Here is a 25,807-nt window from a genome sequence, read left to right as displayed (position 1 = left end):
GGCAACTAAAACAACCCCACCGTCTCTCCACCATTGGTGTCCCAGGATGGGACTGCTAACAGCAGTCCCATCCTGGCATGCAGTTTATTAGGCCTGCTTTTAGCTTAGACTATCAAGACAACTAAACTTGGCTCTGGAGCACCTAACTGTAGAAGTGAGGGGGTTTTCTTCTATATCACCAGAAAAAAATGACTAGTGGTAACAAGGTTAGACAATTGAATAAAAACATTTTATTGATGGAGTACAGTTCTTTCTGGCAGCCATTTTTACAGTCAGCAGTTTCCACAAAATATCTCAACACACAACAATATTGATACATATTTGAACTGAGAAAGGACATAACACTAGTCCTCACTATTTAGAATCTGGACCCTTGGTAATAAATGAGGACACAATGCGGTTCAGCTGGAGTCAGGTTTGGCACTCACTGTTTTGGTGTTCTGCAGGTATTTCTATAAAAGTAACAAAAAAATGGATTAGACGGCTGAATCAGAGAGCTCTAAATATCATAAATATCAAATACCAGCATCATATCAGAACCACAGAGGTCTGGGAGAACGTTCAGTCAACATAACCCTGCTGGTTATGACTGACAGGCATACAGATGGGAAATTAACAGTAATAACTTAGTGTAGAGTGTGTGTGTACCTGCAGGTTCTCATAGTGTTTAAGGGTTTTGCAGTGGTTGATCTCCGCCTCTTTGGCTCCGCTAAAGAATCGACTACACGGCTTACAGAAGAAACCCGTCTTAGGGACCAAAAACTCCATCCCTGTGGATACATGTTAGTTAATCAGGTTTCTACAATATATCATTCTTGAGTTATACTAAGAACGTGTCAATAGAATGTAAAGGGATATGTCTTACCGACTGGCTTTTTGGGGTCAAAGGGAGGCAGGTCTGTTTTTGTGGTTTCCATGTTTGATTTTGTGTCATTGGAGTTGATGCTGTCTTCCAGGCTCTCCTGTGTACCTGTGAGAGACAGAACTGTCCTCAAAATGTGCAGAAAGGCCTAATTCTGGTTGTTTGATCTTCACTAGCTGTGCAAAACAACAAATTAAGTAGCCGTCACCTGTGTCTGCTGCCATCTCCGTTTTCCTTTCATCCTGCACCACCTCTTTTTCCTCCTCTTTAATCGACAGCACCTCCTCTTCCTCAGCCTGACTGTGATTAAGATGAGCGTCCTCCTTAACACTCCCCTCGCACACTACAGTAGCTCCACTTTCGGCAGCGGCAGTCGAGGACTCATCAGAATGGGACATGGAAAGAGGTTCATCCTCAGGCTTGGAGTCAGGAGGGACTTTCAAAGCTGGGTCTAAGGAACAAGGACAAATGGTTGCATGCAAAAATATGTCTTCTAGAAAAACACTGCCTCGTTAGTAAGAGGGTTTACCTGTCTCAGGTGCAACCTTAACTTCGGGTTGTTCAGCTATTGGTGCGTTCTCATGTTCAGTTGTCTCTGATGTATCTGGTGTGGCAGTGGCCTCCATGGGTGTATCCTACCAACATAAGGAGGGGTCAGTCAGTACACCGTAACACTGGGCAGTGTAGAGTTTGAATTGTTTGTTTATTTTTAACAATGATGCTTTATTTTGATTAAATATCCTGATGTTAGGTTTAATGCAACCTAGATCATATACACTGCAATCGGGGAAATAATTTAGGTTTATGATTTTTAATTTCCGACATTACCACACATCACACATGGTGCATTCAGGGAGAAAACTTCAGTGTAACCATTGGGTCAACCTGTCACTTTCTTTGTACAAACTTGAACTTCTGTGACTTTAAATGTGTATGTGTATGTTTTAGGGCTCCAAGGGTTAATGGTGTGTTCACACCTGTGAAGTAGAAAATTACACTGGGCCTCTGAGTGTTCACATTTTTTAACAGTGAAGCAACAAACATGTTATTTACCTTCTCTTGTGCCGAGTGTGGGGCTGCGTTTGAATTGACCCCTGGAGCATCCTGCTGGATAGATGTGGGAGCATCCTCTACTCCCTCTGAGCTTTCCATTGGAACGGTGGGAGGAGGAGAGTCAGGAAGGTCAGTCACATCACCTACTTCATCTAGAGTCACAAAGTCACTTAAGTTGAAGGGGAACTCATCAGGCTCCTCCTCTGGCTCAGCCTGATTTGAAGAGACAAAAAAACAAACAATGAGAGGAGCGGCCTAATTTCCTGGATTTTCCATTTTCTTTGGCAGTGCCTTCTCACCGCCTTGGTCTCTGTGTTGTGCCGTCCGTCCCTCTGCTTGTATCCTTCGGACTTTGATTTCAAACTATCGCTGTAACCTCTTTTACTCTGCCTCCTCTCCCTTTCCTTCCTCTCCCACTGCCTCCTCTCCTCCTCCCTCCTCTCTCTCTCCCTCCTGGCTTTTTCCATCTTCTCCTTCCTGTACCTCTCCTCCTTCTCCCAGACCTTTCTTTCCCTCTCCTTCCTCTCCCTTGCCTCTCTCACCTCCCTCTCCTTTCTATCCCTCTCTTGCTTCTTGGCCTCCTCATCTGTTTGGTTCTTTGCTGGCTCTTTAGAGGCATCCGCTGCCTTTTCACCTTGTTTTTTCTGCATTGGTGCTTGGTCCTGTTCCACAGTGGGGGTAGTTGCTGTGCTGCTGGGTTGGCTGGCAGTTTTTGTTCTGCACTCCACCAGCAGTGCATTTACCATCACTTGAGTCACCTAGTTGGGAAAAAGGAAAAGATGATGCTAACATTCACAGAAGTCAAAAAGAACATTTGCAGGATGTTTCACCTTGGGGAGCTCTGGCACAGATTTCTCCCCTGCTGGTTTTGCTTCTTCACTAGTGGAAGTTTTGTCATTTTCACAGACGTTCTTTTCTGCTGTCTCCATGACCGTTTCTGATGCTTCCTTCGCATCTGTCAACACATCTTCTACTTTGGCATCTAGTGCGGCTGAAGAGTCAGAAACGGGGATGTCATCTACAACTGTCTTCATCTCTTCCTCTTTATCACCATCTTTTTTCACCCCATTCATTGGAGAGTCAGAACTCTCTTCCTGTGCCGCCTCCTTTGTGTCTGCAGCTGCCACAGTCTGGCTTCCTTTGGCATTTGCAGGTGTCTTCTACAAAAGCACAGACAGCGGTGTCACATCATACACATACATTCAGGTATTTATATTTGATAGAGCTGCGTTTTAAAGCTACCGACCTCTGATGAATCCTGACATGCAGCGTTGGTCTTAGGTTGTGGGCTGACTTTGGGGTCAGGCTTGCGGGAAAAGTACAGAGGGTTGTTGTGGATGATGCATGGAAATATCTGGAATCGTTTGTGCACGGACATGGCCATTGCTGCCGTGGCCATTTCACAAATGATCTGAGAAAGAAGACGAAACTACACATTAGTAGTGCAAATGAAACACAGAACAGCGTTAGCGTCTTTGCAGCTTTTACCATGGTGTTGACCACTAGAGTCTTGATGACTGTGCCAAAGCGTCGCACCAGCTTCTGGACCTCAGAGGGACCGGAAGGCGTATCTGGAACATTCCTGATGACCAGCAGGGTGTTCCAGCTGACAGGAGTCTGACTCGCCTACGAAGATGCAAAGGAACACCGACACTAGATTGTTGATGTTTGTAAATGTATAAAAATACATCTGTGTTCGGTTTGTTTATTAATGCATTAATTATTTATTTGTTAAAGCATGAACTTTGCCCTGCTCTTATTCATTAGAAGGGTTATTCTGACCAAGCTAAAGCCACTCAAATCTGTTTTTACATTTCTTTATGGACAGACAAATCTAATCATTTGTTTCTATTGTTAAATGCGATGTTAATCACTTCAGGATCTGGTCCTAAATCATCACGACATATATCTGATTCCTGGCCATGTCACAGAATGTGAATCATCGAAAGCGGCCAAACTGATCCAAGTTAAATAAAACCAAATAAAAAGGAGGCGGCTTGTAATGTAAATGTGTATCCTTAGATTATACTATTGCCTGTGCAAGTAACTCAAGAGTCACTGAGAGAATTCAGACACAATGTACACTATGACCCCATTCAGTCTTATGTAATCCATTTGGCTAGACTGATTTTTCTCAATCTGCAACAACTGAAGTTTGTTACATTTTCTTTCTATTAATAGTCACTCAGTCACTCTGAAAATCTTATTTTATGCTTTTCTAATGCATAAAAAGCCTTTAAAAAGTTTACAAGTGAACAATATGTAATATGTATAAATACATAAAAAAAAAAATCAGAGAATTACACTGGAGATACTTACTAATGGATCCTCTGTGCACATCAGAAGATTATACAGAGCCACCTGTGTGAAGAGTGTTTACTGTCAAGTCATCAGTTAAAGTTTATAACAGAAAAAAAAACACACTGATGTAAAGATGAATGTGTGAGAGCCGTACCGGAGTGCTGAGACTGATGTGCTGTTTAAGCAGGGCCACTTTTATTTGACAGTCTGCGATCATAGCAGGAGTAACGGAGTGGACTTTAACCATCTCTTGAGCCACCTCCATGTTTGGGAAAGACACAAGCACCTAACATGGAAATGACATGGGTTAAATATTTGAGGACAGTAACAAAGGCTTTTTTGTGGCCGCTTGATCATGGTCACTCTTGTCACCATGTGCCGTGGTGCCTTTCAGAAGCTTTCCCAAAAGCAACCCTGCACGGATAAAGATACATACTGAGTCTATTCTGGGGCTAAGAGCAGATCAAGCACAAAACACCTCTCATCATCTGCTGCTACATCCACTCTGTTTATATGATGGGCCTAGCAGGGGTGTAACCAAAGTTTTAGAAATACTGAGGTCCAAAACATATTTGTAATATTCTCATAGTACAAATTATGGGCAAACTAGTCAACAAGTCTGCATGTCAGAAATCCATAATGAGGGTAATATAGCATTCTCCATTTCACCATTTGCTTTATCTCTCTCTCTCTCTCTCTCTCTCTCTCTCTCTGTATTTTCTGGCTGTCACTCATCACTTATTAAAAAAATGATAAATGATATACACCTTTATCTAATATTTGTGATTCTAACGTACAGTATTCTCTTCTCTGATCTTTCTCTCTGCCTCAGATTCTCCTCTCTTACTAAAGCTGAGTTTCAGCTGTCAGAACCTTTTCATTTCGTCTGTTTGAAAAGGAAAGACAGTTTAGCTGGTATACTGTAAGCAAATATCATACTGGCAGACCATGCTCTGCTATAGCAGGATAATAACAATACTAAGTGGGGGTTTGTCAGTTAACACACATTTGTGTATGTGTGTGTTGATCAAATTAGTCACACTCTAGAACCCAGTATCAGCTACTTTCGGCTGTCCAGTTGTTCTCAGGTATCTCCCATCTATTAGCTTCAGCTCATAAAGAATGTATGCTCACCTTTCCGATCTGTGCTGCCAGGACAAGGTCAGAGTGTGTCCCAAACGGCTGTACAACACTGATGATGTCATTCTCTGTCCAGCCGGTTTCAGGAAGTCCTGTTAATAACACTGTGCCCTTCTGTGGGAGATATTTACATGTTACAATCATGTAATAAGACAAGCACGGCAAATTAATTCAGCGCACATCAGTGCACATATCAGGTACCTCATCAGAAGTCTTCTGCGCTGTGTCACCTCCTGCAGCCGATAAAGCAGCTGAGAAGATTAAAATGTTGTCAGCCAGTTAAAGTCCGACCCCCTCACGTAAGGTCTACTCTATGCTATAAAGCACTGGTTTTATATATACATACATATATATACATACATATATACATATACATATATATACTGTGCTGCTAAGTGCTGCAGTTCCTTCAGCTGTGATTTCCTACCTGAGTCGGCCACTGATGCACCTTTTCCTGGAGCAGGTTTGCTGTAAAACCATAAGTGAAGTCAGAGCAAGTTCGCAGTTAGCATTTTAAAAAAGAAAAGATTAGGACTGTAACAAACCTCTTGTTAGCATCAGAAGACTGGCTTGGATCAGGTTTCTATAATAAAGGAATATGAGAATGACTTAACACGTGTGATACACTGTTTCTCATCTTTATACGGTCGGCTAACAACATAAAAACATTATTGCCATCATGTGCAATAAATTGCAAATTCCTATACCTTAACTACTGAGGCTGTGATTTGCTGCTCTCTGATGAAGAGGTTTGTAGAAATAGCCAGAGCCCGAGCATCTTCAGCCTTCATCATGCATATAGACGCCTGCAAAACAATGTAGAAAGCAAAACCTGGTGATTTTGCACAGGATGGAGGTTGTATGTCGAAACATGTAATGCTCTGTATGTAAAGTTCACCTTTTGCCCTTGGTCCTTCTCACTCTCTTCTTCAGAGCATGGCATGAGGATCACGTTGTTAATTTTGCCAAAGGACCCAGCCAGGTCAGTAACTTCCTGTTCTGAGGCATCTTTTGGGATGCCGGTCAGATAAACCAGACGGTTTGCAGCAGATGAGTTCTGGGAGGCTGGGGTTGCTGCTTTCTTCTTCTTCTTAGCAGGTGGAGGTTTAACAATCTGGGGTTTAACAAAAAAACAAAAAACACATTGGCTCAAGAAATTATTTTACATTTTTTCTGGTAAACTTTATGTAATGTGTGCTAAAAGTGGGCAGCTTAAGTGAGAAACACACAGGTACTGTCTTAGTAGTCTTGGTTCCAGGCTTCGCCCCGCTCTTAACGTTTTTTGCAGACGGTGCTGGCAGTCCACGTTTTGTGGCGTGACCTGCTGTGGAAGCTGGGGGATTTTTTTTTGTGTTGACTGAGGTCTTCGTTACGTTTTCATGTGGCCTCTTGACACCGCTGCGAGTGCAACCCCCTGTGGACACACACATAGAATAAGAAATGCCAAAACATTCTATATGAGCCTGGATCAGGTCTCCTTAAGCAAAAACATCAGCAAACACAGACCTGACGATTGCCTCCCCCCTCTCTCAGGCCAGTGCTCTCTGGAGGATGAGGAGGTCCGATGTTTGTATGAAAAACTGTGTGAGCCAGGGTGGTGATGTTCAAACCGATGCCTGGGTTCTAGTGGTGTAGCAAACAGAAAGAAGGTGGAGTTGGGAAGTGGCCAAACAACAATTTGTAAATACCAAGCAGTATGCAATATATACATTTCCTACAGTGTTGCTTGACAGGACAAACCAGAAGGCTGCTGGAAAAATATTTTGCGGACAGATGAGACTAAAATAGAATTCTTTTGTTCAAATGAGAAGCATTATGACCGGAGCAAGAATGACACTGCATCCCAGTATAAGAATCTGTCCTGTCTTTGAAGATGGTGGTGGCAGAATCACGGTTTGGGTTTGTTTTGCTGCATCTGGAGCAGGAGTGCTTGCAGTCATTTATGGGACAATTCTAAAATCTACCGCTGAATAAAACAAAAACAAATCGTAGGTCATTCAGCCAGACGGAAGGCACCAACATCTCAAGTGTTTCTGTACTGAAGAATGTGTTGAAGGTTCTCAGTCATCCAGGTCATATTCATTCAGAAGGTTGAAGCGAGGCATCTTGACTTGTAGAGTTTTCTTGAAGATGTTTCGGTGCTCCTCCAAGCAGCTTCATCAGTTCTGTCTGTTTGGTGGGGAAACATGGTTTATATGTGGTGGAGGACCTCAGTGGGTGGAACTCCCAAACAATAGCTCTAAATGTCTCCATACTTACCTGTGTTGGTCTGACTGACTGTGTCTGGTGTGTCTAATGACTGGCTAAAGACTATGAGACTGCAGGGGGCTGTGGTGGTGGGACAGGTTGACAGACCATTGTTCTTGCTGTGAACATGTGACTTGGAGTAAAACTCCCTGTGAAAGGATGGATGCTGCATTGTATGTGGTAAGTGAGTCCACCGCTTCATTGTTGTCCTCAAAAGGAGTGTCCTTTCTCTTTGAGGTGAAGGTGAACAACCAAGTCTTGTTCTGTGGAGGTGGCCTTTCTTGTGCCCACCCACTAAGGTTCTCTACCACATATAAACCATCTTTCCCCACCAAACACAACTGATGAAACGCCTTCAAGAAAAAACAAGTCCAGACACCTTCCTTCAACCTTCTGAATGCACTAAAGAATGGGCTGAAATTTCTCCAAGCTGTCACAGGAAATGGTTTTAGTTGCTGTTATGGCTGCATTGAAGGTACACATATACTAACACATATCTTTGCCACTCACAGATATGTAGTATTGGAACATTGTCTTGAATAAACAACAAGCTATAGTATTCTGTCTCCTCCTTTGTCCGTTTGTGGCTTTGTGAGAAGAAAAAAAAGGATTCACGAACCTTCAAGCACCTCTGTTCATAGGTAAGAGCACACACCTGGGGCCTTAGGATAATAAGCTCACCTGTGTAGTGGGGGTGTGGTGGGTGTCGATTGGGAGAGTAAGGCCTCTTTTGTGGCCGGTAGGGATGGGGGTCCATCCTGTGTTTGCCATGTGGAGGAGGAGAACGAGAGCGGGATCGAGACAGGGAATGGGATGGAGAGTGACCTCTGGAAGTCTGGCTGCCATATTGTCCGCTGCGACTGCAGGAAGACAACACATGTGACTATTAGTACAATGTTTTAGTGCCCCAATGTGCTTAACTTGTATTACTGTGTTCAGCCACTGCTTTTCATGTTGCTGTGTGCTATGAGAACACTCATGCTGACTGTGGAGTTTTGCTGTAATCCAATCCTAAACTAATTTAGTTTGTTATGAAGCTGAGGCGCTTGTTGATCTGCCTGAAATGAGGTCAGGTTCAGATTAAACACACACCCTCTTTAAAGGATCATTTGTATAGATACTAAAGGTCTATGGGTGTTTCTGTCTTTGATTCCTGTTTTGGGTTGGTAGAGAAGGTTATCTGATGAGGTTAACCCTTTGAACTCGCTACATTTTAAATCATTGCAGTATCATGTTCTAGTACATCATCATTTTTTTTCCTACGGAAACAACCTAGTGATGGCTTCAAATAAAGAGTGATCTATGTAAAGATAGGCCAAATGTGTTTTTTTTTAATGTGACTTACATTTTATGGCATTATGCAATAAACTGACCTGTTTAACCATTTACACATATAGTACCTAAATCTATGAGCAGGGCTGTAACGTACAGGCTATTATGTTGTGTGCATCAAAGTTAATAACGTACTGTAGTCTGGTAAAGTAAATATCTAAAACAACAATTAATTTAGGTGCAAAACAAATGTAAATGTTCAAAGATACATTGCATCAGCTGCATCTAAAGACAGACAATTGGAAACAAGTAAAAAAAAAAAAAAAAAGTCTAACTGACCTTGGTGCATTTGGTTTCCAGTCAGGATACCTTCAGAGAAACACAAAAGGAGCCGTCAGTCAATTTCTGCAACAACCACCGAGAGCTGTGCAAGACACCCGGAATAGGACGTTTACCCGGATATCCCAAAATTTAAAAAAGAGGATTTAAAATGAATGCTAACTTCTTAGCATTTTAGCACTTCCGGTTACCTTGTCCTGAAATCTGCAAGTACAGAATTACCTGATTTCACATAAAGTCACATGACTAAAGCTGAGGACACACTACAAGATTTTTGCCAGCTTTAACCCCCGACTCCCAGTTGGCAAAGTCTGCACTAGCTGGTGACAGTCAGCATGTGTAGTTGACACAAAAAGTGTGCGAGGGGAGCAGACCTCAGTTGCATTTTTACATTTTTTGAGCCAACTCTGGATAGAGAGCAGTGTGAACTGATCACTGACAACTGCAAACACATGTTTCCAACAACCAATGTAAAAGAGAGGGTGGAACACAGGAAGTAACATCAGAAAACGACGGGAAGTACCAGAAATATATATGTATCTGTCTTTATCTAAATGTTTGCTCTGTTAATGATGATAATGATCACACCAAAGGTCTTACACGGCAGTATCCAACAAGATACTAAATAACACTCTATAACTTGTGCAATAATAGTAACCAGAGCTTCTAAAGGGAGCCCATCTACTTTGTATTAATGCCACAATGTAGTTCTTTATGAAGCAATAATTCTAACGTCCACTAACGACTGCCATTCTTGCATCAGTGTTTCATCAAAACAATTTCTGCAAATCACTTAATTGGTGCATCAAAGTTAATAACGTACTGTAGTCTGATAAAGTAAATATCTAAAACAACAATTAATTTAGGTGCAAAACAAATGTAAATGTTCAAAGATACATTGCATCAGGTGCAGCTAAAGACAGACAATTGGAAACAAGTAAAAAAAAGTCTAACTGACCTTGGTGCATTTGGTTTCAATGTAAAATATAAAATACAAAACTTGGGTAAGTGTTAAAACACTAATGACAAATTGTAGGCGCACAGCTCCAGCAGTGCATTATTGAGTCTTACTTGTTGCGCAGCTCTCTGCAAGCAGCTGTGTGTTTGACAGTGTTAATGTGGTCAATCCAGTCCTGAAAAAAGACAAGAGAATTACACCATCAGACACAAAGAATCAAAATGAACCCTTTCCAAAAAGACCAATATCAGATAACTCATTTATCTACAGTCACAGACGTACTGTACCAAAACAGTATTTAGTATTTAACATGGCGTGAAAGCCTTGAACTCAATGTTAAGGCCAATTTCTTTGTTTATTCATGTAGAAATTAGGCAGAAATACAATACAGAGTTTAGATTTTCGATAGCACATCACTTGTCCATTGTAGACATCTTCTATACTAGGTATTATTATGTCCATGTGATTATCACATTCACCAATGGCAGTAAACAAACAATTAAAAAAAACTCACAAAACACTGAAGAAGACAAATCAGTCTCCTATGCTACAAGGAATTCCTGTATACGGTAAGTATAATTTGGTTAAAACGAAACAAAAACAAACATATTTGACAAATTTTAAGTGATTAAGAAGCAAAAATTGAACAGCTAAATCCTTTTAAAAAAACTATGGTCAATATCAAATTCTGCTAAAATGCTTTTTAGTCCATTTGTCCAAATATGTGGTCTCTTCATATGTTACAGTCTGTTGCACACAACTATTCCAAACAATGTGAAGCAGAGTACAAACCATTTTGAGTTATTGCTGTGTATTGTCAATGGTATCAGTGGAAAACATGAGAAAGCCTGAGCATGGATTACCTAATATAGGATATTCAACAGCAATCTTTCAATTGCAGAACTGTAAAAATCAAGGATGGGTGCCCTGTTCTTTTTACTTCTGCCCTGACTATTATTATAAATGCAGGTGACAGGGAAATGATAACAAAATGAAAGTATTCTTTATTTTCAGGCATTTAAATGCCATATAAAACACAAACTTACTACCAAGTTTACCGTATTAAGGCAGAATACTGCATTCATTGTTTTCTGTTGAATTTCACCATCGTGCATCTTATACAAAGTTAAGACAGTTATTTAACAATGTTGTCATAAGCGACAGATTCAGGGTTGCTCCATTTTATTCAGCCCAATCACCCTAAGCACCTCTCAGTCAGTACCTACTACTATCTTATAGTCATTTGCATGCATATCAAAAAAGTAGTTTATCCTTTAGTACGTGAGTGTAGTGATATAAAATTTAAAAAACCCAACCCAAAATGGAGCATTCTGATTGAGAGCCATTAAACACATTTTTCCTTCACCAGACAGTTGTCTTTTAAATTCAAATGTAAAAACTTTATTTGTCCCCATGGTGCAATTAAAGTATCCCTTACTACACCCATAGTGTCAGAATAATTTAGGTTGATTCACAAATTTTATATATGTACGTTAATTATACGATGCAGTTGGAAAAATAATCAAAGTCAACTAGAAAATTTAGGTTTCAGTACTACAGCCTTTTTTTCTTTTATGATAAGTAAAATCAGTAAACCAACCAAGTCAATCAGGAAACAAAATGGCCATAAAGACTTTCAAGCCTACACTCATGGTGTTATGCTGTCACCACGTCACAGCAGACATTCTGACATGCCACTGCAGAAAAGCACAAGCTAAACAGATGATGACTTGTAGTGTATGGAAATGTGTCAAGGACTTTTCTGCTGTGACATGAGAATGTCTGCTATCAGGAATGCACTGGCTTTTGTATAAATTTGTACCTTTAATACCACTTGCTGTTCAGTGTGAAAGGGTGGAGCCTTTTGTTGCGCCTCTGAGCTGCCAGGGTAGAGAGGGGTTCTTCAGAAAGTTCTTCAGAGGACTTTATGGTGAAAGGGGTTTTAAATATTGGGGCTTATACTGTAGGAAACCATGGTCGTGACACCGTTTAACTAATGTGCGAGAATGATGTTTGGATTTAAGACAAAATGTCTACAACAGCTCTGAAGGCAACTGCTCCACTAACAAGATGTTCTTGTTTGTGTCAAAGTCTGCATCTGCTTTCCACACAAACTATTTATCTGCATGCAGTCAATATTTGCTCAAACATGACTGGACACCTTTCCTCATATGGCCTTTCATATGCAGACACCCGTTTAGAATATGTCTGAAATAATAGTATTGCTTATTGCTTTTAGTCAAGATGGTTATGGGAGATGGTGTTAGAGAAAAGGAAATGGGCCACTGAGAAAATATTTTTGTGGTTCTGATCTTTTTTTTCCCCCCCAGACTCACTTCTCAAATTCGGAATTTGAGAACTAAGTCTGAATTCTTGAAATAAAGTCATGATTTTGATTAAAAAAAAAAGGTCAGATTTCTGACGTTAATCATTATCATGATTCTATGGAAAACAGTCGCTATATATGAGAACAGTCAATACTGAGAAGACAAAACTGTCAAAATTGTGTGATTCAAGTAAGATTTATAAGAATAATGACAGAAAGGACTGGGAAAAAAGACTGATCTTCCTGCAGTGACCCAAATCCTGGTCCATAAAGTCTAGTTATTATAGCATGGGAAAAAAATATTTTAAATCATTGTTTTGTAAAACAAGTAAACATTCAATTCTTTCAATGCTCACTGATCTGATATGTTTTTGTTAACGGGAAATAATACCTGTGCAATACAGCCATCATGAGGAGTTATAGTAATCATATCTTGACAACTGCCTGGTGACCCAAAGTTCATTGGTACAAGGGCAAGTTAACACTCACCTTTTCCTGATCACACTCTATGTTGCACAAGGAGCAGGTGTGGGGATACACCTTTGGAGGTACAGCTGAGAAATCACTTGCCATGGTGGGGGTAGGAAACTTCTTGTTGCTGCTGTGTGGTTTTGAGCCAGATGAAGAGGAGAGAGACCGTCTAGAGGAAGCCTCGCTCCTAGTTTCAGATGAGGGCCTTTGTTGGGATCCATCACGCCTGTAGTCCCTGTCTAGGTTACGGGATTTATGTGATGGTGGAAATTCTCTGCCGGGTGACACACTGCTCTTGCGGTGGTCGCTGTGGGTGCCGCGATAGTCCCTGTCCCCATGCTTGCTTGGTTCTGCTGGTTCCAACCTAACTTGTCGCCGTTCAGGTCTTTCAAGTTTATCCACTTTTGGAGCTGAAGATGATGAATCTCTGTTGAACGTGTCCTTGGTGCTGCTCTGGTCCTTTGCCCGACTGGCATGACCATAATCAATGACTTTACCTGCTGTCTGTGTAACAGTCAGAAGACTGGGTACTTCTGGAGAAGAGCGGGAAGGAGGCAGCTGCCTATCTTGGACACTGCGAGAAAATGGTGATGCAGAAGTGGAGGCCACATTTTTCTGGTTACCCGACTTGTTGATTTGGATGTCACGCAGTATGAACGGTAAAGTATCCGGGGTGAGTTGATCATCAGGGTAGTGACTCAACAATTCCAAGTCCTCATTTGAAAGTCCAAAGCTAGCCAAGATACTTCCTGCACTCTCTGGTGTGTACAAATTCTGACCCTCCCCACTACCTCCATGTGGGTGCCGAGTTTGTGCCGATGAGGAGTCACTTGCAGAGGGACCCCAGCTTGGAACTCGTGAGCTTGTTTGGCTGCTCTGGGGTCCCTGGTGTTGTTGAGGCTGGTGGCTTGAATTTGGTGGAGGACTGGCAAACAGTTTTGGCGGAGGTTGGTAGCTTGACCAGTCTACTCCTTGCTGGTGCGCAGTCTGAGTATCCGTGGAGAGTGGCACTTGGTTAGAACCATAGCCTCCATGTTGACTGATACTAGAACCTGAGCCCTGATTCTGATGCGGGTTTGATCGGTTCATGTGGTCAATTTGTCGGTGGTCCATGTCCCTAGCACCCCGTATAGCCAGGGCTGACTCTAGCTCATCAGGGAGTTGAGTGGGACGTGGAAACTGGAAACCCATCACTGGCATATTAGAGTGATTCTGATGTTGATTTGAAGGTGTCTGATGATGAGGAGGCCTGGGACCATTAGGAAAGGACTGTGTCCCCTGTTGTTGAGAGTGCTGGTGATACATGGCTGGAGACAGACACAGTTGTGTGGTTCTGAAAGTTTTAGTGTTTGCCTGCACGGATGAAACTTGCTGTCGATTGGAAAGACTCAGGAGAGCCAGTGGAGGTAATGCTGCCGAAAACCTCCTGCTGTAACAGTGGTTACCAACAGTGATAGTTGCAAGAGTAGCGAGCTGCTGGAGAGCAATCTGCGCCTGAGTCTCTATCTGAGCCAGTCGGAGAGCTGTCACCGCAGCAACACCAGCCACTGGTCCAAATACGAAATGGTTCCCTCTGGTGTTGTTGGCGATGGACAATGTCGCACCGGGCTCCAAACAAAGGGAAGGCGCGAGCTGTGAATTACTGTCTCTCTGCACAGCGTGGCTGAGGTGGAAAGCAGACATATTACAAATGAACAAGATTTAATTTTTCATTTCAGACGCCTTCCTTTTACCACAAACTTGAACAAGTTGCTCAGTTCTGTGGTGTTTGTCAAAACATAAATGTAGTCAGTTTTGACTGATCTCCTTCCAGAAGTGCCCAGCATGCTTTTCTTTCAGGATAGGAAAGCAAAGCAGCATTATGCAACAACAGTGAATCAATAAAAAGCATGACAAATCCAAACAGCAGTAAAGAAAATAGACACATTCTAGGCTTGATAGAGGATGAAAACCCAATAAATATGCTTCCAAAAAGCAACACTTACAGGCCTACAAGGCAATTTGTCCGAATATGACATAAGTCTCTGCCAGTATATGCACAGTAGAACAAAGCATCTCCACAGGCACATAATGCAGCACCTTGATATTTTCTGCATTAGGTCACACTTACCATGTCCTGGAAGAGATTTAAAGTATCTTACTTGTACTTATCATCTGCATAAAGCAACTAAACCAGTAAGCAATGACTACATTCTTTTACATGAGCTTCGGCTTGTTTTTACAGACACAATGAAGAATGACAAGTCCATTAAAGAAGGTATATACTGTTATTATGGAACAAGGTTTAGGTTGCAAACATAATCTAGTTTAGATTAGCATTTTAACTGAAACTTCCCTTTCACACTGGACAAAACCCTTCACTACCATCGATTAGACAACAACCCCATGAAGAGCCACTAACACATAGGTTTTGTCTTCAATGGAAAAAAACAAATTCCTGTATCAAAGACATCTGTCACAGGTACCAAATCTGAGTGGCGGGGGAGATTAAGACGATGCATGAGACACTGTTGTTGGTTGTATGTCTCAGCAGACCAGTCAGGTTGTATTTTACATCCATGCCTCGTGTGTAAAATGCAACTACATAGGATGGTCAACAACTTCACTGTTGTGTGTCTTTGTCTATGATGAGATGCTAAGAAGTGCCTCCTCATGGTGACACACTGGAACGAATGGGTGTGTGTACAGTCAAATCTAGGTACACAACAAAAGGAGGGTGGGCAACTCCCGATGGTCGGAAAGCAGGCTGAAGGCTGGATCACAGCCAACTTGTGACTATAAACTTGAAACATGTTTGAGCTTGCTACACTCTTGGTATCGAGCCAAGATGAAGGCCACTTAGGCCACACAGCATTTTACACTCATGGTACACATAGTGCCATACTTGATGGCATCAATGCACTTATGTATTCAAAAGAATGCAGTCAGAGACAAAGATTTTGTTGCTAATCATTTAACTAGAGAGGCTAACCCATGTTCGGTAATAGAAACATGCATGACACTATGGTAGAAGTGTTGGCTGATAAAGACCCAACAGGACGCATTTAAAAACGAATGCCACACAGTTTCTCATACATCAGCAGGTTATGAAACCAAACTGAGTTTGGAGTAATATTGCCAGAAAGACTTCAACACAGTGTATTTCACCAACAAAATGGCAAATCTCGTTCTTACTGTTTATAAAAAAAAAACATATTTCAGTGACTTTGTTAAACCTGTAACATTCATTTGCAGTGTCATAAGTAGAGCGAAATATCTGAAACGTTGAATGTAATCTCATCTGTACTCTTATCTAGCACAGAAATGATTTGAAATGCACAAATGTTATTTAGGTGTCACATGACCCGCCCAACTCAGTTTTGCAAATGCACATGCAGAATAAAGAAGCCTCAAGGAGAGTGAAGAATCTGTCTAACTACCACCAGCCCCCCACCCCCCAACAAACGCGTCTACTGCTGTGTGGGTGTTGAGTCGCTGGCTGCAGCAGAGCCCGGGTCTTGGGCTTCAGGCCTGCACAGCTGGCATCACGGATTTCATTTTCCTGACACGGTGCAAATACACAACCTAAAGACCAGCTACAGGTGCAAACATGTAGTCTACAACATCCACAACCACCGACAGCTGCCATAACTACTCAAGAATAATGCCGACAAATTAATGCAAATCTTGAATAAATTGCCATCCTACGTACACATACGCACACCAGCCATTTTGGGCGTTCTACTTAGCTAGCTGACAAAACATTTTACGCTTAATAGACACCCGCACCCTATCCGTGTCTACTACACGCTCATTAAATACCTTTTACAATTAGTTGACGTAGGTTTTTGTTGTTGCTGGGAAGTCCTGATCCCTGTGCAGCTCGCAGTTACGAGCTAAAGCTGTGTTCCGCCATCAGCTACAGAGACAGGAAAAGCTTCTTCTTCTTTTTCTTCTTCGTCTTCTTCTATTATTTCTGACTGCTGGCGCACAGCTTTTGTTAGCATTGGTGCCACCTGGTTGATGGGAATGCTCCAGTCACTATTACAACTTCAACTGTCTTCCGTCCGCTTGTCCCGCAGTGCAGGGTCAAGGGGGGCTGGAGCCTCATAGCTACAACTTCAGATTTATTAGAAACCTGTAAATCCATGTATCCTACGACTCGTAAGAAACTTTGAAGAGTTTGGAGAGCAGATTTTACTATTTCTACTGCTTGATGATGCCCCCCCCTCTCTTTCCCTCTCTCCCTCTATTGATTTGTAAATAGTAGTAGGACAGAAGCAATAAGGCTCAATATACAGTATCTAAAGATGGGGGGGGGGGGCACTACACATTTCCACTCCTACTATTCCTTGCAAATCTTTTTCATTTCTGATTTAATTATGCTTTCTTAATCCCAGCCTTGCTATAAATACTTATATTTCTGTTCCCCTGTTTGCACATGCTGCACATTAATGACTCCAAAATATCAAATATTAGCATTTATTTGTCATTGTAAATAATAAAGTCTTATAATATGTTGGAGGGGCCCATTTATTTTTATTAGTTATTTCAGCTCTTTTCAGTCAAAATATATTGAAATATGCCCATTAAAAAATATCATTGTTAATAAAGATGTAATGCACCTTTTACGCCATTAAGGGACACAAAAGACCAAAATATCCCTATTGGCTCCTATTGCATGCACCCATACACACGCTCATGCACGCACATGTCACATGCACCTGTTAAAGCACTCTGTTACCCACAGTATTCATCTCTGCTTTCAACCAGTGTGATGAAGGAGGTGTGAGAAACATTTGTCAGTCATAAATTGAACTCCCTTTACTTTTCTGTTTAACACATCCTGGAACCCTTGAAGTTATACTCTAATGATTTTTTTTTTGGAGCCAACAAAAGCGACATCTGTCTATCTAGTACCTGGTGTGTGGATAAATGGACAGAGTAAAAAAGCAATGCAGGAGGAGTGCATGTGATGAGCATGTGACAAAGATGATTTGGTTGTGGTGACACTGAGACGGCAGCTGCTGGGTTATTGCTGTTAGAGATCATAAATCTGAGTGGACCATGCAGGATTGTGGTAGGAGAGTATAATCAGGTGATGCAAAGATGTAATTATCTGTAAAATGGTCACCTGAAACAGCCAAATATTGTTTATTATCATTAATAGATAAAATACTTAAAAACAACTTTGCAGATAGGCGACCTCACATACCATAAACATATTCAACTGCTCCATCTTTTACAGCAAACAACAGAAAAAATGGCAGACAAAGAAGGGTTTTAATAGCAGCAATCATGTTACAATGTCACCATGATTTGCGATTAATCTCAGAATCTCATATAAATAATCACAGAGGAAATGGCTCATCTGAGTATAGAACCCAGGACCTCTCGCACCCAAAGCAACAATCATACCCCCTAGACAACAGAGAGTCATCCTGTGCTGCAGATGCGTCAAATTAATGATTAATGAAAATAATGCGTTAACTTTGACAGCCCTAATAAATATATAGCCGAGTCCTGATCGGGAGGTAACGTCCGATTCCGATTGAGTCTGAAACCAAATCGGGCCCGATTTCCGATCACGTGATCAGATCTGGACATCCCTACCTGAAACCTTCAGTCAATGATTTGAAGCAGAGAAAGGCCCTATTCACTTAGACAAATAGTCAGACTTCCTGGTGTTAACATACGTTTAAATTTGCCTCAGTTGTTGTTGTTGTGTTTGCCATGTTTGTGAGCTATTAAACTACACTGCATAGTGTTATAGCTCACAAACGTGGTAGTGACGCTTCCCAGTGTGCCTGTTCATCAACTTGAGGATTATTTAAAAAAAATAGATTGCAATAAACCACACTTGTCTAATCATTGGATCTAAAATTGTGAATTAATTAATACATTTATCCAAACCTGCCTTGTCAGGCTAAAGGCTGTAGATTTGCAGCTGAACCACCGCAGGTTCAGACAAATCACTGTCCATAGGATGATTTGGGCATTGGTAATGACAACAGCCAATGGAGGAGACTATTGACCTTTGATGATGTCTTCCTTTCAAAGACTACCTAATCATCTAGCAACATGCTAACAAAGACCGCTAAACCAGAAATAAAACAGAATCCTAAGGTCAACAGTTAGAGTTCCATCTTACCCTGCAGGCAATAACACACTGCATTCAATCATGTGTGATAAATGCTGGTGGCAATGATACAGAATCAAAATAACCATCTTGTGTCATTATGTAATGTGTGTTATGTGAGAAAGAAAGCTGAGTAGGGAAGGACAGAATGTAATCATATGGCTGTAATGTGCTCATCTGTTTCTGCAGTGAAACTGGCCCCTCTTAACCTGAATGTCAGGGGTTGAACTTTATTAGCAACTGGTCACTGAGCTCTGGGTGAGTGTGTGTGCATGTGTGTGTCTGAGACAGAGCTTTTACTGTTGTGTTGATATGTTGGGGTCTTTTGTCAGGTTGGGACTAAGTTTGAGTTTCTATCAGCGATTGAAGCCATTCAGCGTGCAGTTGGTCTGCTCAAGTTTTTTGGTGTACTCACCGGTCACCACTCTGTGCCGTTAGATTCACAGACACTGTGAATACTTCAACATATGAAATCGTGTAGAGGATGGACAACATGGTGTAAATTGGCTTTCACGGTTCCACTCAGCTTGTTCCCACCCAACTTGATATGTGTTACACACTTGGATAACATTTCAGTGTTGAGTCATGGATGGGTTTATTAGATGGTCTGGATCAAGTGTAGGCCTGAATCAACATAGTGCCAAGAAAGGATTTTTGTTACACCAATGCTTGACCTGTAATCAGGTATGGCCAGAGCAGATGTACTGGATAATTCTACAGGAAGCTTACACCTAAAAGCCAAAACATATTAGCAATAGCACTTTTTTGTTTTAATCTAAAGGTGATTTATTGTCTCGCAATTCAGCCTTAATGGAGTGTCAATCCTGTGACACTCCTCTGGTATCAGCAAGCACATGTTCATTTTTCTCAGACATACGTACCCTTGTTCTCTACGTCTAGTATATATCTTGTACCTGAAGGTCACGTGAATGCTTCAGTTCACAGTTATTGATGTCAAGTATGCCAGGCCAGAGTATGCTTATTGTCCCCTTGTGCTAACTAATCTCTAAATGCTTCTCATTTATGTGAAATTCATGCCTATTGCTAAGCACAGAATTAATGCTCTTGTATTTGAGGACAATACCAAATAAAATTCTATAAACCTCTACCACAGGCGTGTGCTATTTTCTTTGTAAGCCAGATTTTGGTCACACCAATTTTGCTATCTGGGTGTGAAATCAGTGTGTTCTGCCGCCAAAGTATAAGGATCATTTTTTTGTCCTTAAATCACAATAAAACAGGGAGCCAACAAGCAAAATGATCACGTAAATTCTCATGATATGCTCTGACACTGCAACTATTAGTCACTAAATGGACATTTCGAACTGCTAGTGTACGAATCATGGACAATCAATTGATAATGAAAACAATCATCTCTTTAGTGAGCCGATCCACAGAAACCATAAAAGAGCCAAAGTCCTCTAATCACTAATTTTTAGGTTAGCTGTCATTCATTTAGGTAAAGGTTGAGTGTTTATATTCTGAGTATGCTGTTCACAAATGGGATTAAGTTTTCTCTCTATAATAAGCCTGTTTGAATTAAAGTTTGGAATGACCAAACACAACACACTTTGAGTATTGGGGGGTGCTAAATATGTTAAATGTGTTCCATTTTATATTGTTGTGTCTATATGTAGAGGTTCCATTGACTTTATAGTAACAGCTGACATGCAGTCTGGTGCCACTATTTTAAGGGTCTATCATAACTAGAACAAACTTCTGAAACACACGAGTGCCAGATGCCAAAACCATGACCCTACTGTAAATACTTGTATGACCGTTTCACCTCTAAAGGTCAAACTGTGCCAAAGGCCCAGCCCAGGCTCCCCAATCCTGTCCTCAAGATTTATAGACCTTTTTACTACTAATCCTTCTGTGAAGGTCCAAGGCCACTGGGTCATCTAAACAATAAATTCAGAGAGGAGGGCTCATGAGGTAAATTTGTTCACTGATTCACATGTTCTGCTCATGTCCATCCCTCGATGTCTACTGGATTGAAGTTTTCAAGATTTTATCAAAGGTGCTGGGTATATCCCTGTACCCAACCACTTCCGCTTACGATGGCCATGCTAAAACTTAAAGTTCCTGCAAGATCCACCCACAGAGGTCCTGAACACGTAAAACTCAGATTCCCAACCAGAATAGTAGCAGAACTGAAGAAGCCACTTGGGGGAGTGGCAAAATGTCTTCAAAAAACAATCCTTGAGTCCATTTGTCTTGATTTAATAGCCTTCCTTATATTATTAGCTAGACGCAAATTACTCCTGTGCTGGAAATAACCCTCTGTCCCATCCTATGAAATCTGGATCGAACATAGAGTTTTGGCAACAACAGTGGTCCTAGTGCCTAATGCCAGACTAAATTTGGCTCACAAGTAAAAAGCTAAAATGTTGCAAATATCAGTTCACCCCACAGCCTTTAGATCTGGTTCCTCAGTTACTGACCTGCCTTAAATTCTAGCATCGACTGTTATGTGCAGCAGCGAGAAATAAATATTTTCTTTTGAAGATTAGGACCACTTTGAGTGACAAATGGATTCCATCATAGGTTTCTAGCTGCCCATGAATTACGTGTACCAGAAGATCATTTAGATACACAGTTCTACCATTGAATTTCATGACAGTGAGAACACATTTTCTTTACTCAACCTCCACTGCAATCTTTTTCTCAGTAATCCAATGTGAAGGAGCCAAGTATGAATGTTGTGCTTACAAATAGCAATTGATTCTAATTATACCTTTAACTGCATGTGTTAAGTGTAACTGGAAGCCAGACAATCATAGGTGATTGTTTCACTGTGCGTCCACTCCGTGACTTGTTCAGTGTTTCTTGACCTTCCAAGAAACCCTGAGAGGACATGCCCCAGTCTGTGTGTGTGTGTGTCTCCCCCATCTGTGTCAGATTGAAATGCTATATTCTGCAATATTCACCATCTCATGACTAATATATAAGAACGTCTGAGCAGAGCGGGCCTCTGAGCGGCTGTTCATTGTAAAACTGTCTGTGATTATGGGACCCCTCGTCTTTTAAGGACCAGAAATACCACACTCGCTCTTAGTTTATTTACATACACCTATGTCAGAAGCCATGTTGGCATGTTTAGAGCTTGCCTATAGTACTTCACGCCTACCCTGATGTCACCCAACATGTAGAGTGGGACCAATCAGATCACGTTGATAGTGGCATAATATCAATGGATCATGCTGTTTGAAAGACACAGTCCTCTGACACATGTGGGCAATGCTAAGTACTCCCCCTGATCCAGTATCTTGTAGATCCACCTTTTGCAGCAGTAACATGAAGTAATCATTTCCTGTATGACTTTATCAGTCTCTCACTGTGTTGTGTAGGAATTTTGTTTTACAACATTTCTTCAGTTCATTGAGGTTTTTGGACATTCTCTTATGCACAGTCCTCTTCCAACCACAGTATTTTAATTGTGTTAAGGTCTGGACTTTAACTAGAACATTCCAAAACCTGACATGACTGTGAACTGATGCACAGTCATGTTGGAAGAGAAAGGGACCCGCTCCAAACTGTTCCCACAAGGTTGGGAGCATGGAAAGTTCCTGAAAGGGGCCAAGCCCAACTCCTGAAAAACAACCCCACACCATAATTCCTCCTCCACCAAATTTCAGTCAGCACAATGCAGTCTGAAATGTCCATCAGATTGCCAGATGGAAAAGTGTGAATTATCACTCCAGAGAACGCGTCTCCACTGCTCTAGAGTCCAGTGGCAGCGTGCTTTACACCACTGCATCCGACGCTTTGCATTGCACTTGGTGATGTTTGGCTTGGATGCAGCTGCTCGGCCATGGAAACCCATTCCATGAAGCTCTCTGCGTACTGTACTTGGGCTAATCTGAAGGTCACATGAAGTTTGGAGCTCTGTAGCAATTGACTGAAGAAAGTCAGCGACCTCTTTGCACTGTGCACTTCAGCATCCGCTGACCCCTCTCCGTCAGTTTACGTGGTCTACCACTTCGTGACTGAGTTGCTGTCGTTTCCAAACTCTTCCATTTTATTATGATAGAGCTGACAGTTGACTGTGGAATATTTAGAAGCAAGGATATTTTCAAGACTGGATTTGTTGCACAGGTGGCTACTATGACAGTTCCACGCTGGAATTCACTGAGAATGGCCCATTCTTTCACAAATGTTTGTAAAAACAGTCTGCATGCCTAAGATAAGCTTGATTTTATACACCTGTGGCCAGGCCAAGTGATTAGGACGCCTGATTCTGATCATTTGGATGGGTGAGCGAATACTTTTGCTAATATAGTGTATATATCATTGTTATCCCCTTATCATTGTTATCCCCTCTTAGAAATGTGTGTAATTGCTGCTGACAAACAGCATTAAAGCATGTGCCTCTGTGTGTGTGTTTGTTTTACATGTGTGCAGTATGCTGACAAGCAGGGATAAGCCTTGAGCATTACAGCTGTCCACACCAAATGAAAAATGATTCCACTCCAAAAACAAGGGTAAATGATACAGTGGAAACACACAAACCTGATTCTCTGCACACACTCAAATGCATATGAATCACAGCCTAAAGGATGGAGATTATTCATATTTTTGCAAATATTCTGTATGCAATTCTGCTGATTCACACATCCTATTCCTGTGATCCCAGGATGTGTTGGGCCAGAGATTTAAGTGCTAATGTGGTGTTGGTGTCAGAATGTTTGAAGATGTGTGTCATGTCATGTGTCATGGGTTCAGTACTTTTGGTTGGTAATTATGGGATGAAAGAATCTAAAGTCATGTTCACTTCATCCATTGGAATCAACTCGGGCTGCCATGTCTGCTAAACGGGTGGGGTTGTGAACAAGACCATGTGACAGATACAGTGAATGTTAAAGCTGTGACAAAATTGTTAAAAAAACACAAGAATTTTGTATTATTTCCTTCTAAAATTAGGTGTAGGTCGTGTAAAAATAAAAGATAATGACAAGGTATATAACACAGGTCAAGAACACCTTATCACCAAGACAACAAACATTTAGTCTGTTGCTTCCTCAGAGTTGCTTTGAGTTTCCTCACATTAGTCTTTCACATTAGTTTCTCAACATAGTATTTGACTATAAATAATGTTGTGTTATTAATATTAAGATGATTAAATATCACTTTAAATTGACCATATTCATCATGTTAAAGCTCCAAACATCACTTGTCATTCATATTGTCACTTGTCATGCACAACGCAGGCATAAAGGCATGCAGCAGTGGCTCTGGGTCAGAAGGTCAACATGAATTTGCAGGAAATACAGACAAAAACCATTCTCACATATGACTTCTCCGCCATTTTTGTAACTTCCAAATAAAATTCACAAGAATATCATTTCAGAAGTACCTCACAGTAGGCTACTGCTAAAAGTAGGACCAGATACACCTCTCAAGCGTTTTGCAATAAGATTAGAATAGAATAGAATAGAAAATACTTTATTCATCCCAAGCTGGGAAATTTTGCAAATTTTATGTACTACAACTTCTGTCCCAGTTGCCTCCAGCTACTTACCGATGAGCCGCTTTCGTGAGGCTAGCAGTGGCCCTCTGAGCTTGCTTCCTCCTTTTTGTTTTCTGCATCTCACGATCTCTTAAAGATCCTTAAAGATGAGTTTGAGGTGAAGGATGGAAGACCTGAGTCCAAAACATCAGTCCAGCCGCCACCATACACAGCACAGGGTAGCTGCAGGGGAAATAAAGTGTGAATTCTTGTGTGTTAGGGTTAGGGTCACTCTTGTGTGTGCAGTCAGGACAGTTTGAAGTGTTGTGACATTGCTCTCTCTCTTTTGCCCTCCCTCCTGCTCTGGCATTTCACACACACACACACGCACACACTTACAGCATTACCATGAATCCTTGTATCACACTGCGAACTAGCGAGGGGAATTTTCATTACCCTCCTTAACTGCAAGAAATGCATACCGAGAAAAATATGTGGCTCCTAAATGATGCGGAAATGATTAACATGAATATGTTTTTTGGATTTATACATACCACACAGGCTAAAATTACTTATGATACTGAACATATTGCATTTAGTTCAAATGTATCTTTGAGTCAGGGCAGCATACAGGGATAGCCCTCTTTTACAGGATGGTAGGAATTACTGGGTCACAAGTCACGGCCTCAGGGTGTCCTGTTACACCAGACTGATTCAGGGGGAGTGGGAGAGAAGACGGACTGGAATGATGTAAGGAGATAGAGCTGTACTAATGGCTGGCATTTCTTTAGCATTACCTAACGTTAGCTAACACTGGTGCTCAGTCATGAGCGTTCAGACAAAGGAAGAAACATCAATATATTTTGGTTTTATTAATATTTGTGTGGCTGTGGAGGTTAGTTAGCTTTTCTGATTTATGTAAGGGGCCCACTCACATCAATGTGTGCTAATGGCTGAGCAATTAAATAAAATTTCCAAATTGCTGTATAAATGGTTATCAGCTGGGTTATGTGTGTCCTCGGAAAACCACAAAGTGAGTGACAGGTGTTGATTTATATGACTGATGATGCTTCCATTTCAGCGCAGGCTAAAAAAATGCAAAACCCTGGGCATGAAATTCCATCTGTGTCCATGCGTGTGTGTGTCTGAGCTCAGCTTAAACTTTGCTCTGTCTGATCTATCTATGATCTGTGAAGGTGATTTTCTGCAATAACTTCATTTGCCTCTCTGATGTGAAAAAGTTATAGGTACCAGGGAATTGCTACAGAAGA

General features: G+C 41.3%; 1 protein-coding gene across 1 annotated transcript; it reads right to left on the bottom strand.

The window, feature by feature from the left end:
- Positions 1-207: 207 nt before the first annotated feature.
- LOC114438579 (zinc finger protein 638-like) lies at positions 208-24,794 on the bottom strand. The gene is made up of 25 exons (XM_028410048.1): positions 24,609-24,794; positions 12,988-14,632; positions 10,286-10,347; positions 9,215-9,244; positions 8,285-8,463; positions 6,863-6,979; positions 6,586-6,770; positions 6,255-6,470; positions 6,064-6,162; positions 5,902-5,939; positions 5,784-5,824; positions 5,558-5,607; positions 5,351-5,470; positions 4,371-4,502; positions 4,235-4,276; positions 3,404-3,541; positions 3,162-3,326; positions 2,746-3,075; positions 2,215-2,673; positions 1,916-2,128; positions 1,392-1,497; positions 1,071-1,313; positions 866-970; positions 649-770; positions 208-452 (listed from the first exon to the last, which is right to left on the bottom strand). The coding sequence occupies exons 1-25, from the start codon at positions 24,674-24,676 to the stop codon at positions 402-404; spliced, it is 4,956 nt and encodes a 1,651-aa protein (XP_028265849.1). The 5' UTR covers positions 24,677-24,794; the 3' UTR covers positions 208-401.
- Between the last annotated feature and the right edge of the window lie 1,013 nt (positions 24,795-25,807).

Source organism: Parambassis ranga, chromosome 1 (assembly GCF_900634625.1).
Source record: "Parambassis ranga chromosome 1, fParRan2.1, whole genome shotgun sequence".
Lineage (NCBI taxonomy): Eukaryota > Metazoa > Chordata > Actinopteri > Ambassidae > Parambassis > Parambassis ranga.
Note: the sequence above shows the minus strand (reverse complement) of the source record. Positions and strands in the feature narration are given on the sequence as shown.

Coding starts and splice junctions, on each gene's coding strand:
- LOC114438579 (XM_028410048.1), bottom strand. CDS start 24,676: ATGCAGAAAACAAAAAGGAGGAAGCAAGCTCAGAGGGCCACTGCTAGC. Junction 6,471..6,585: donor AGACTACTAAGACAGTACCT/GTGTGTTTCTCA, acceptor GTTAAACCCCAG/ATTGTTAAACCTCCACCTGC. Junction 453..648: donor AACACTATGAGAACCTGCAG/GTACACACACAC, acceptor TTACTTTTATAG/AAATACCTGCAGAACACCAA.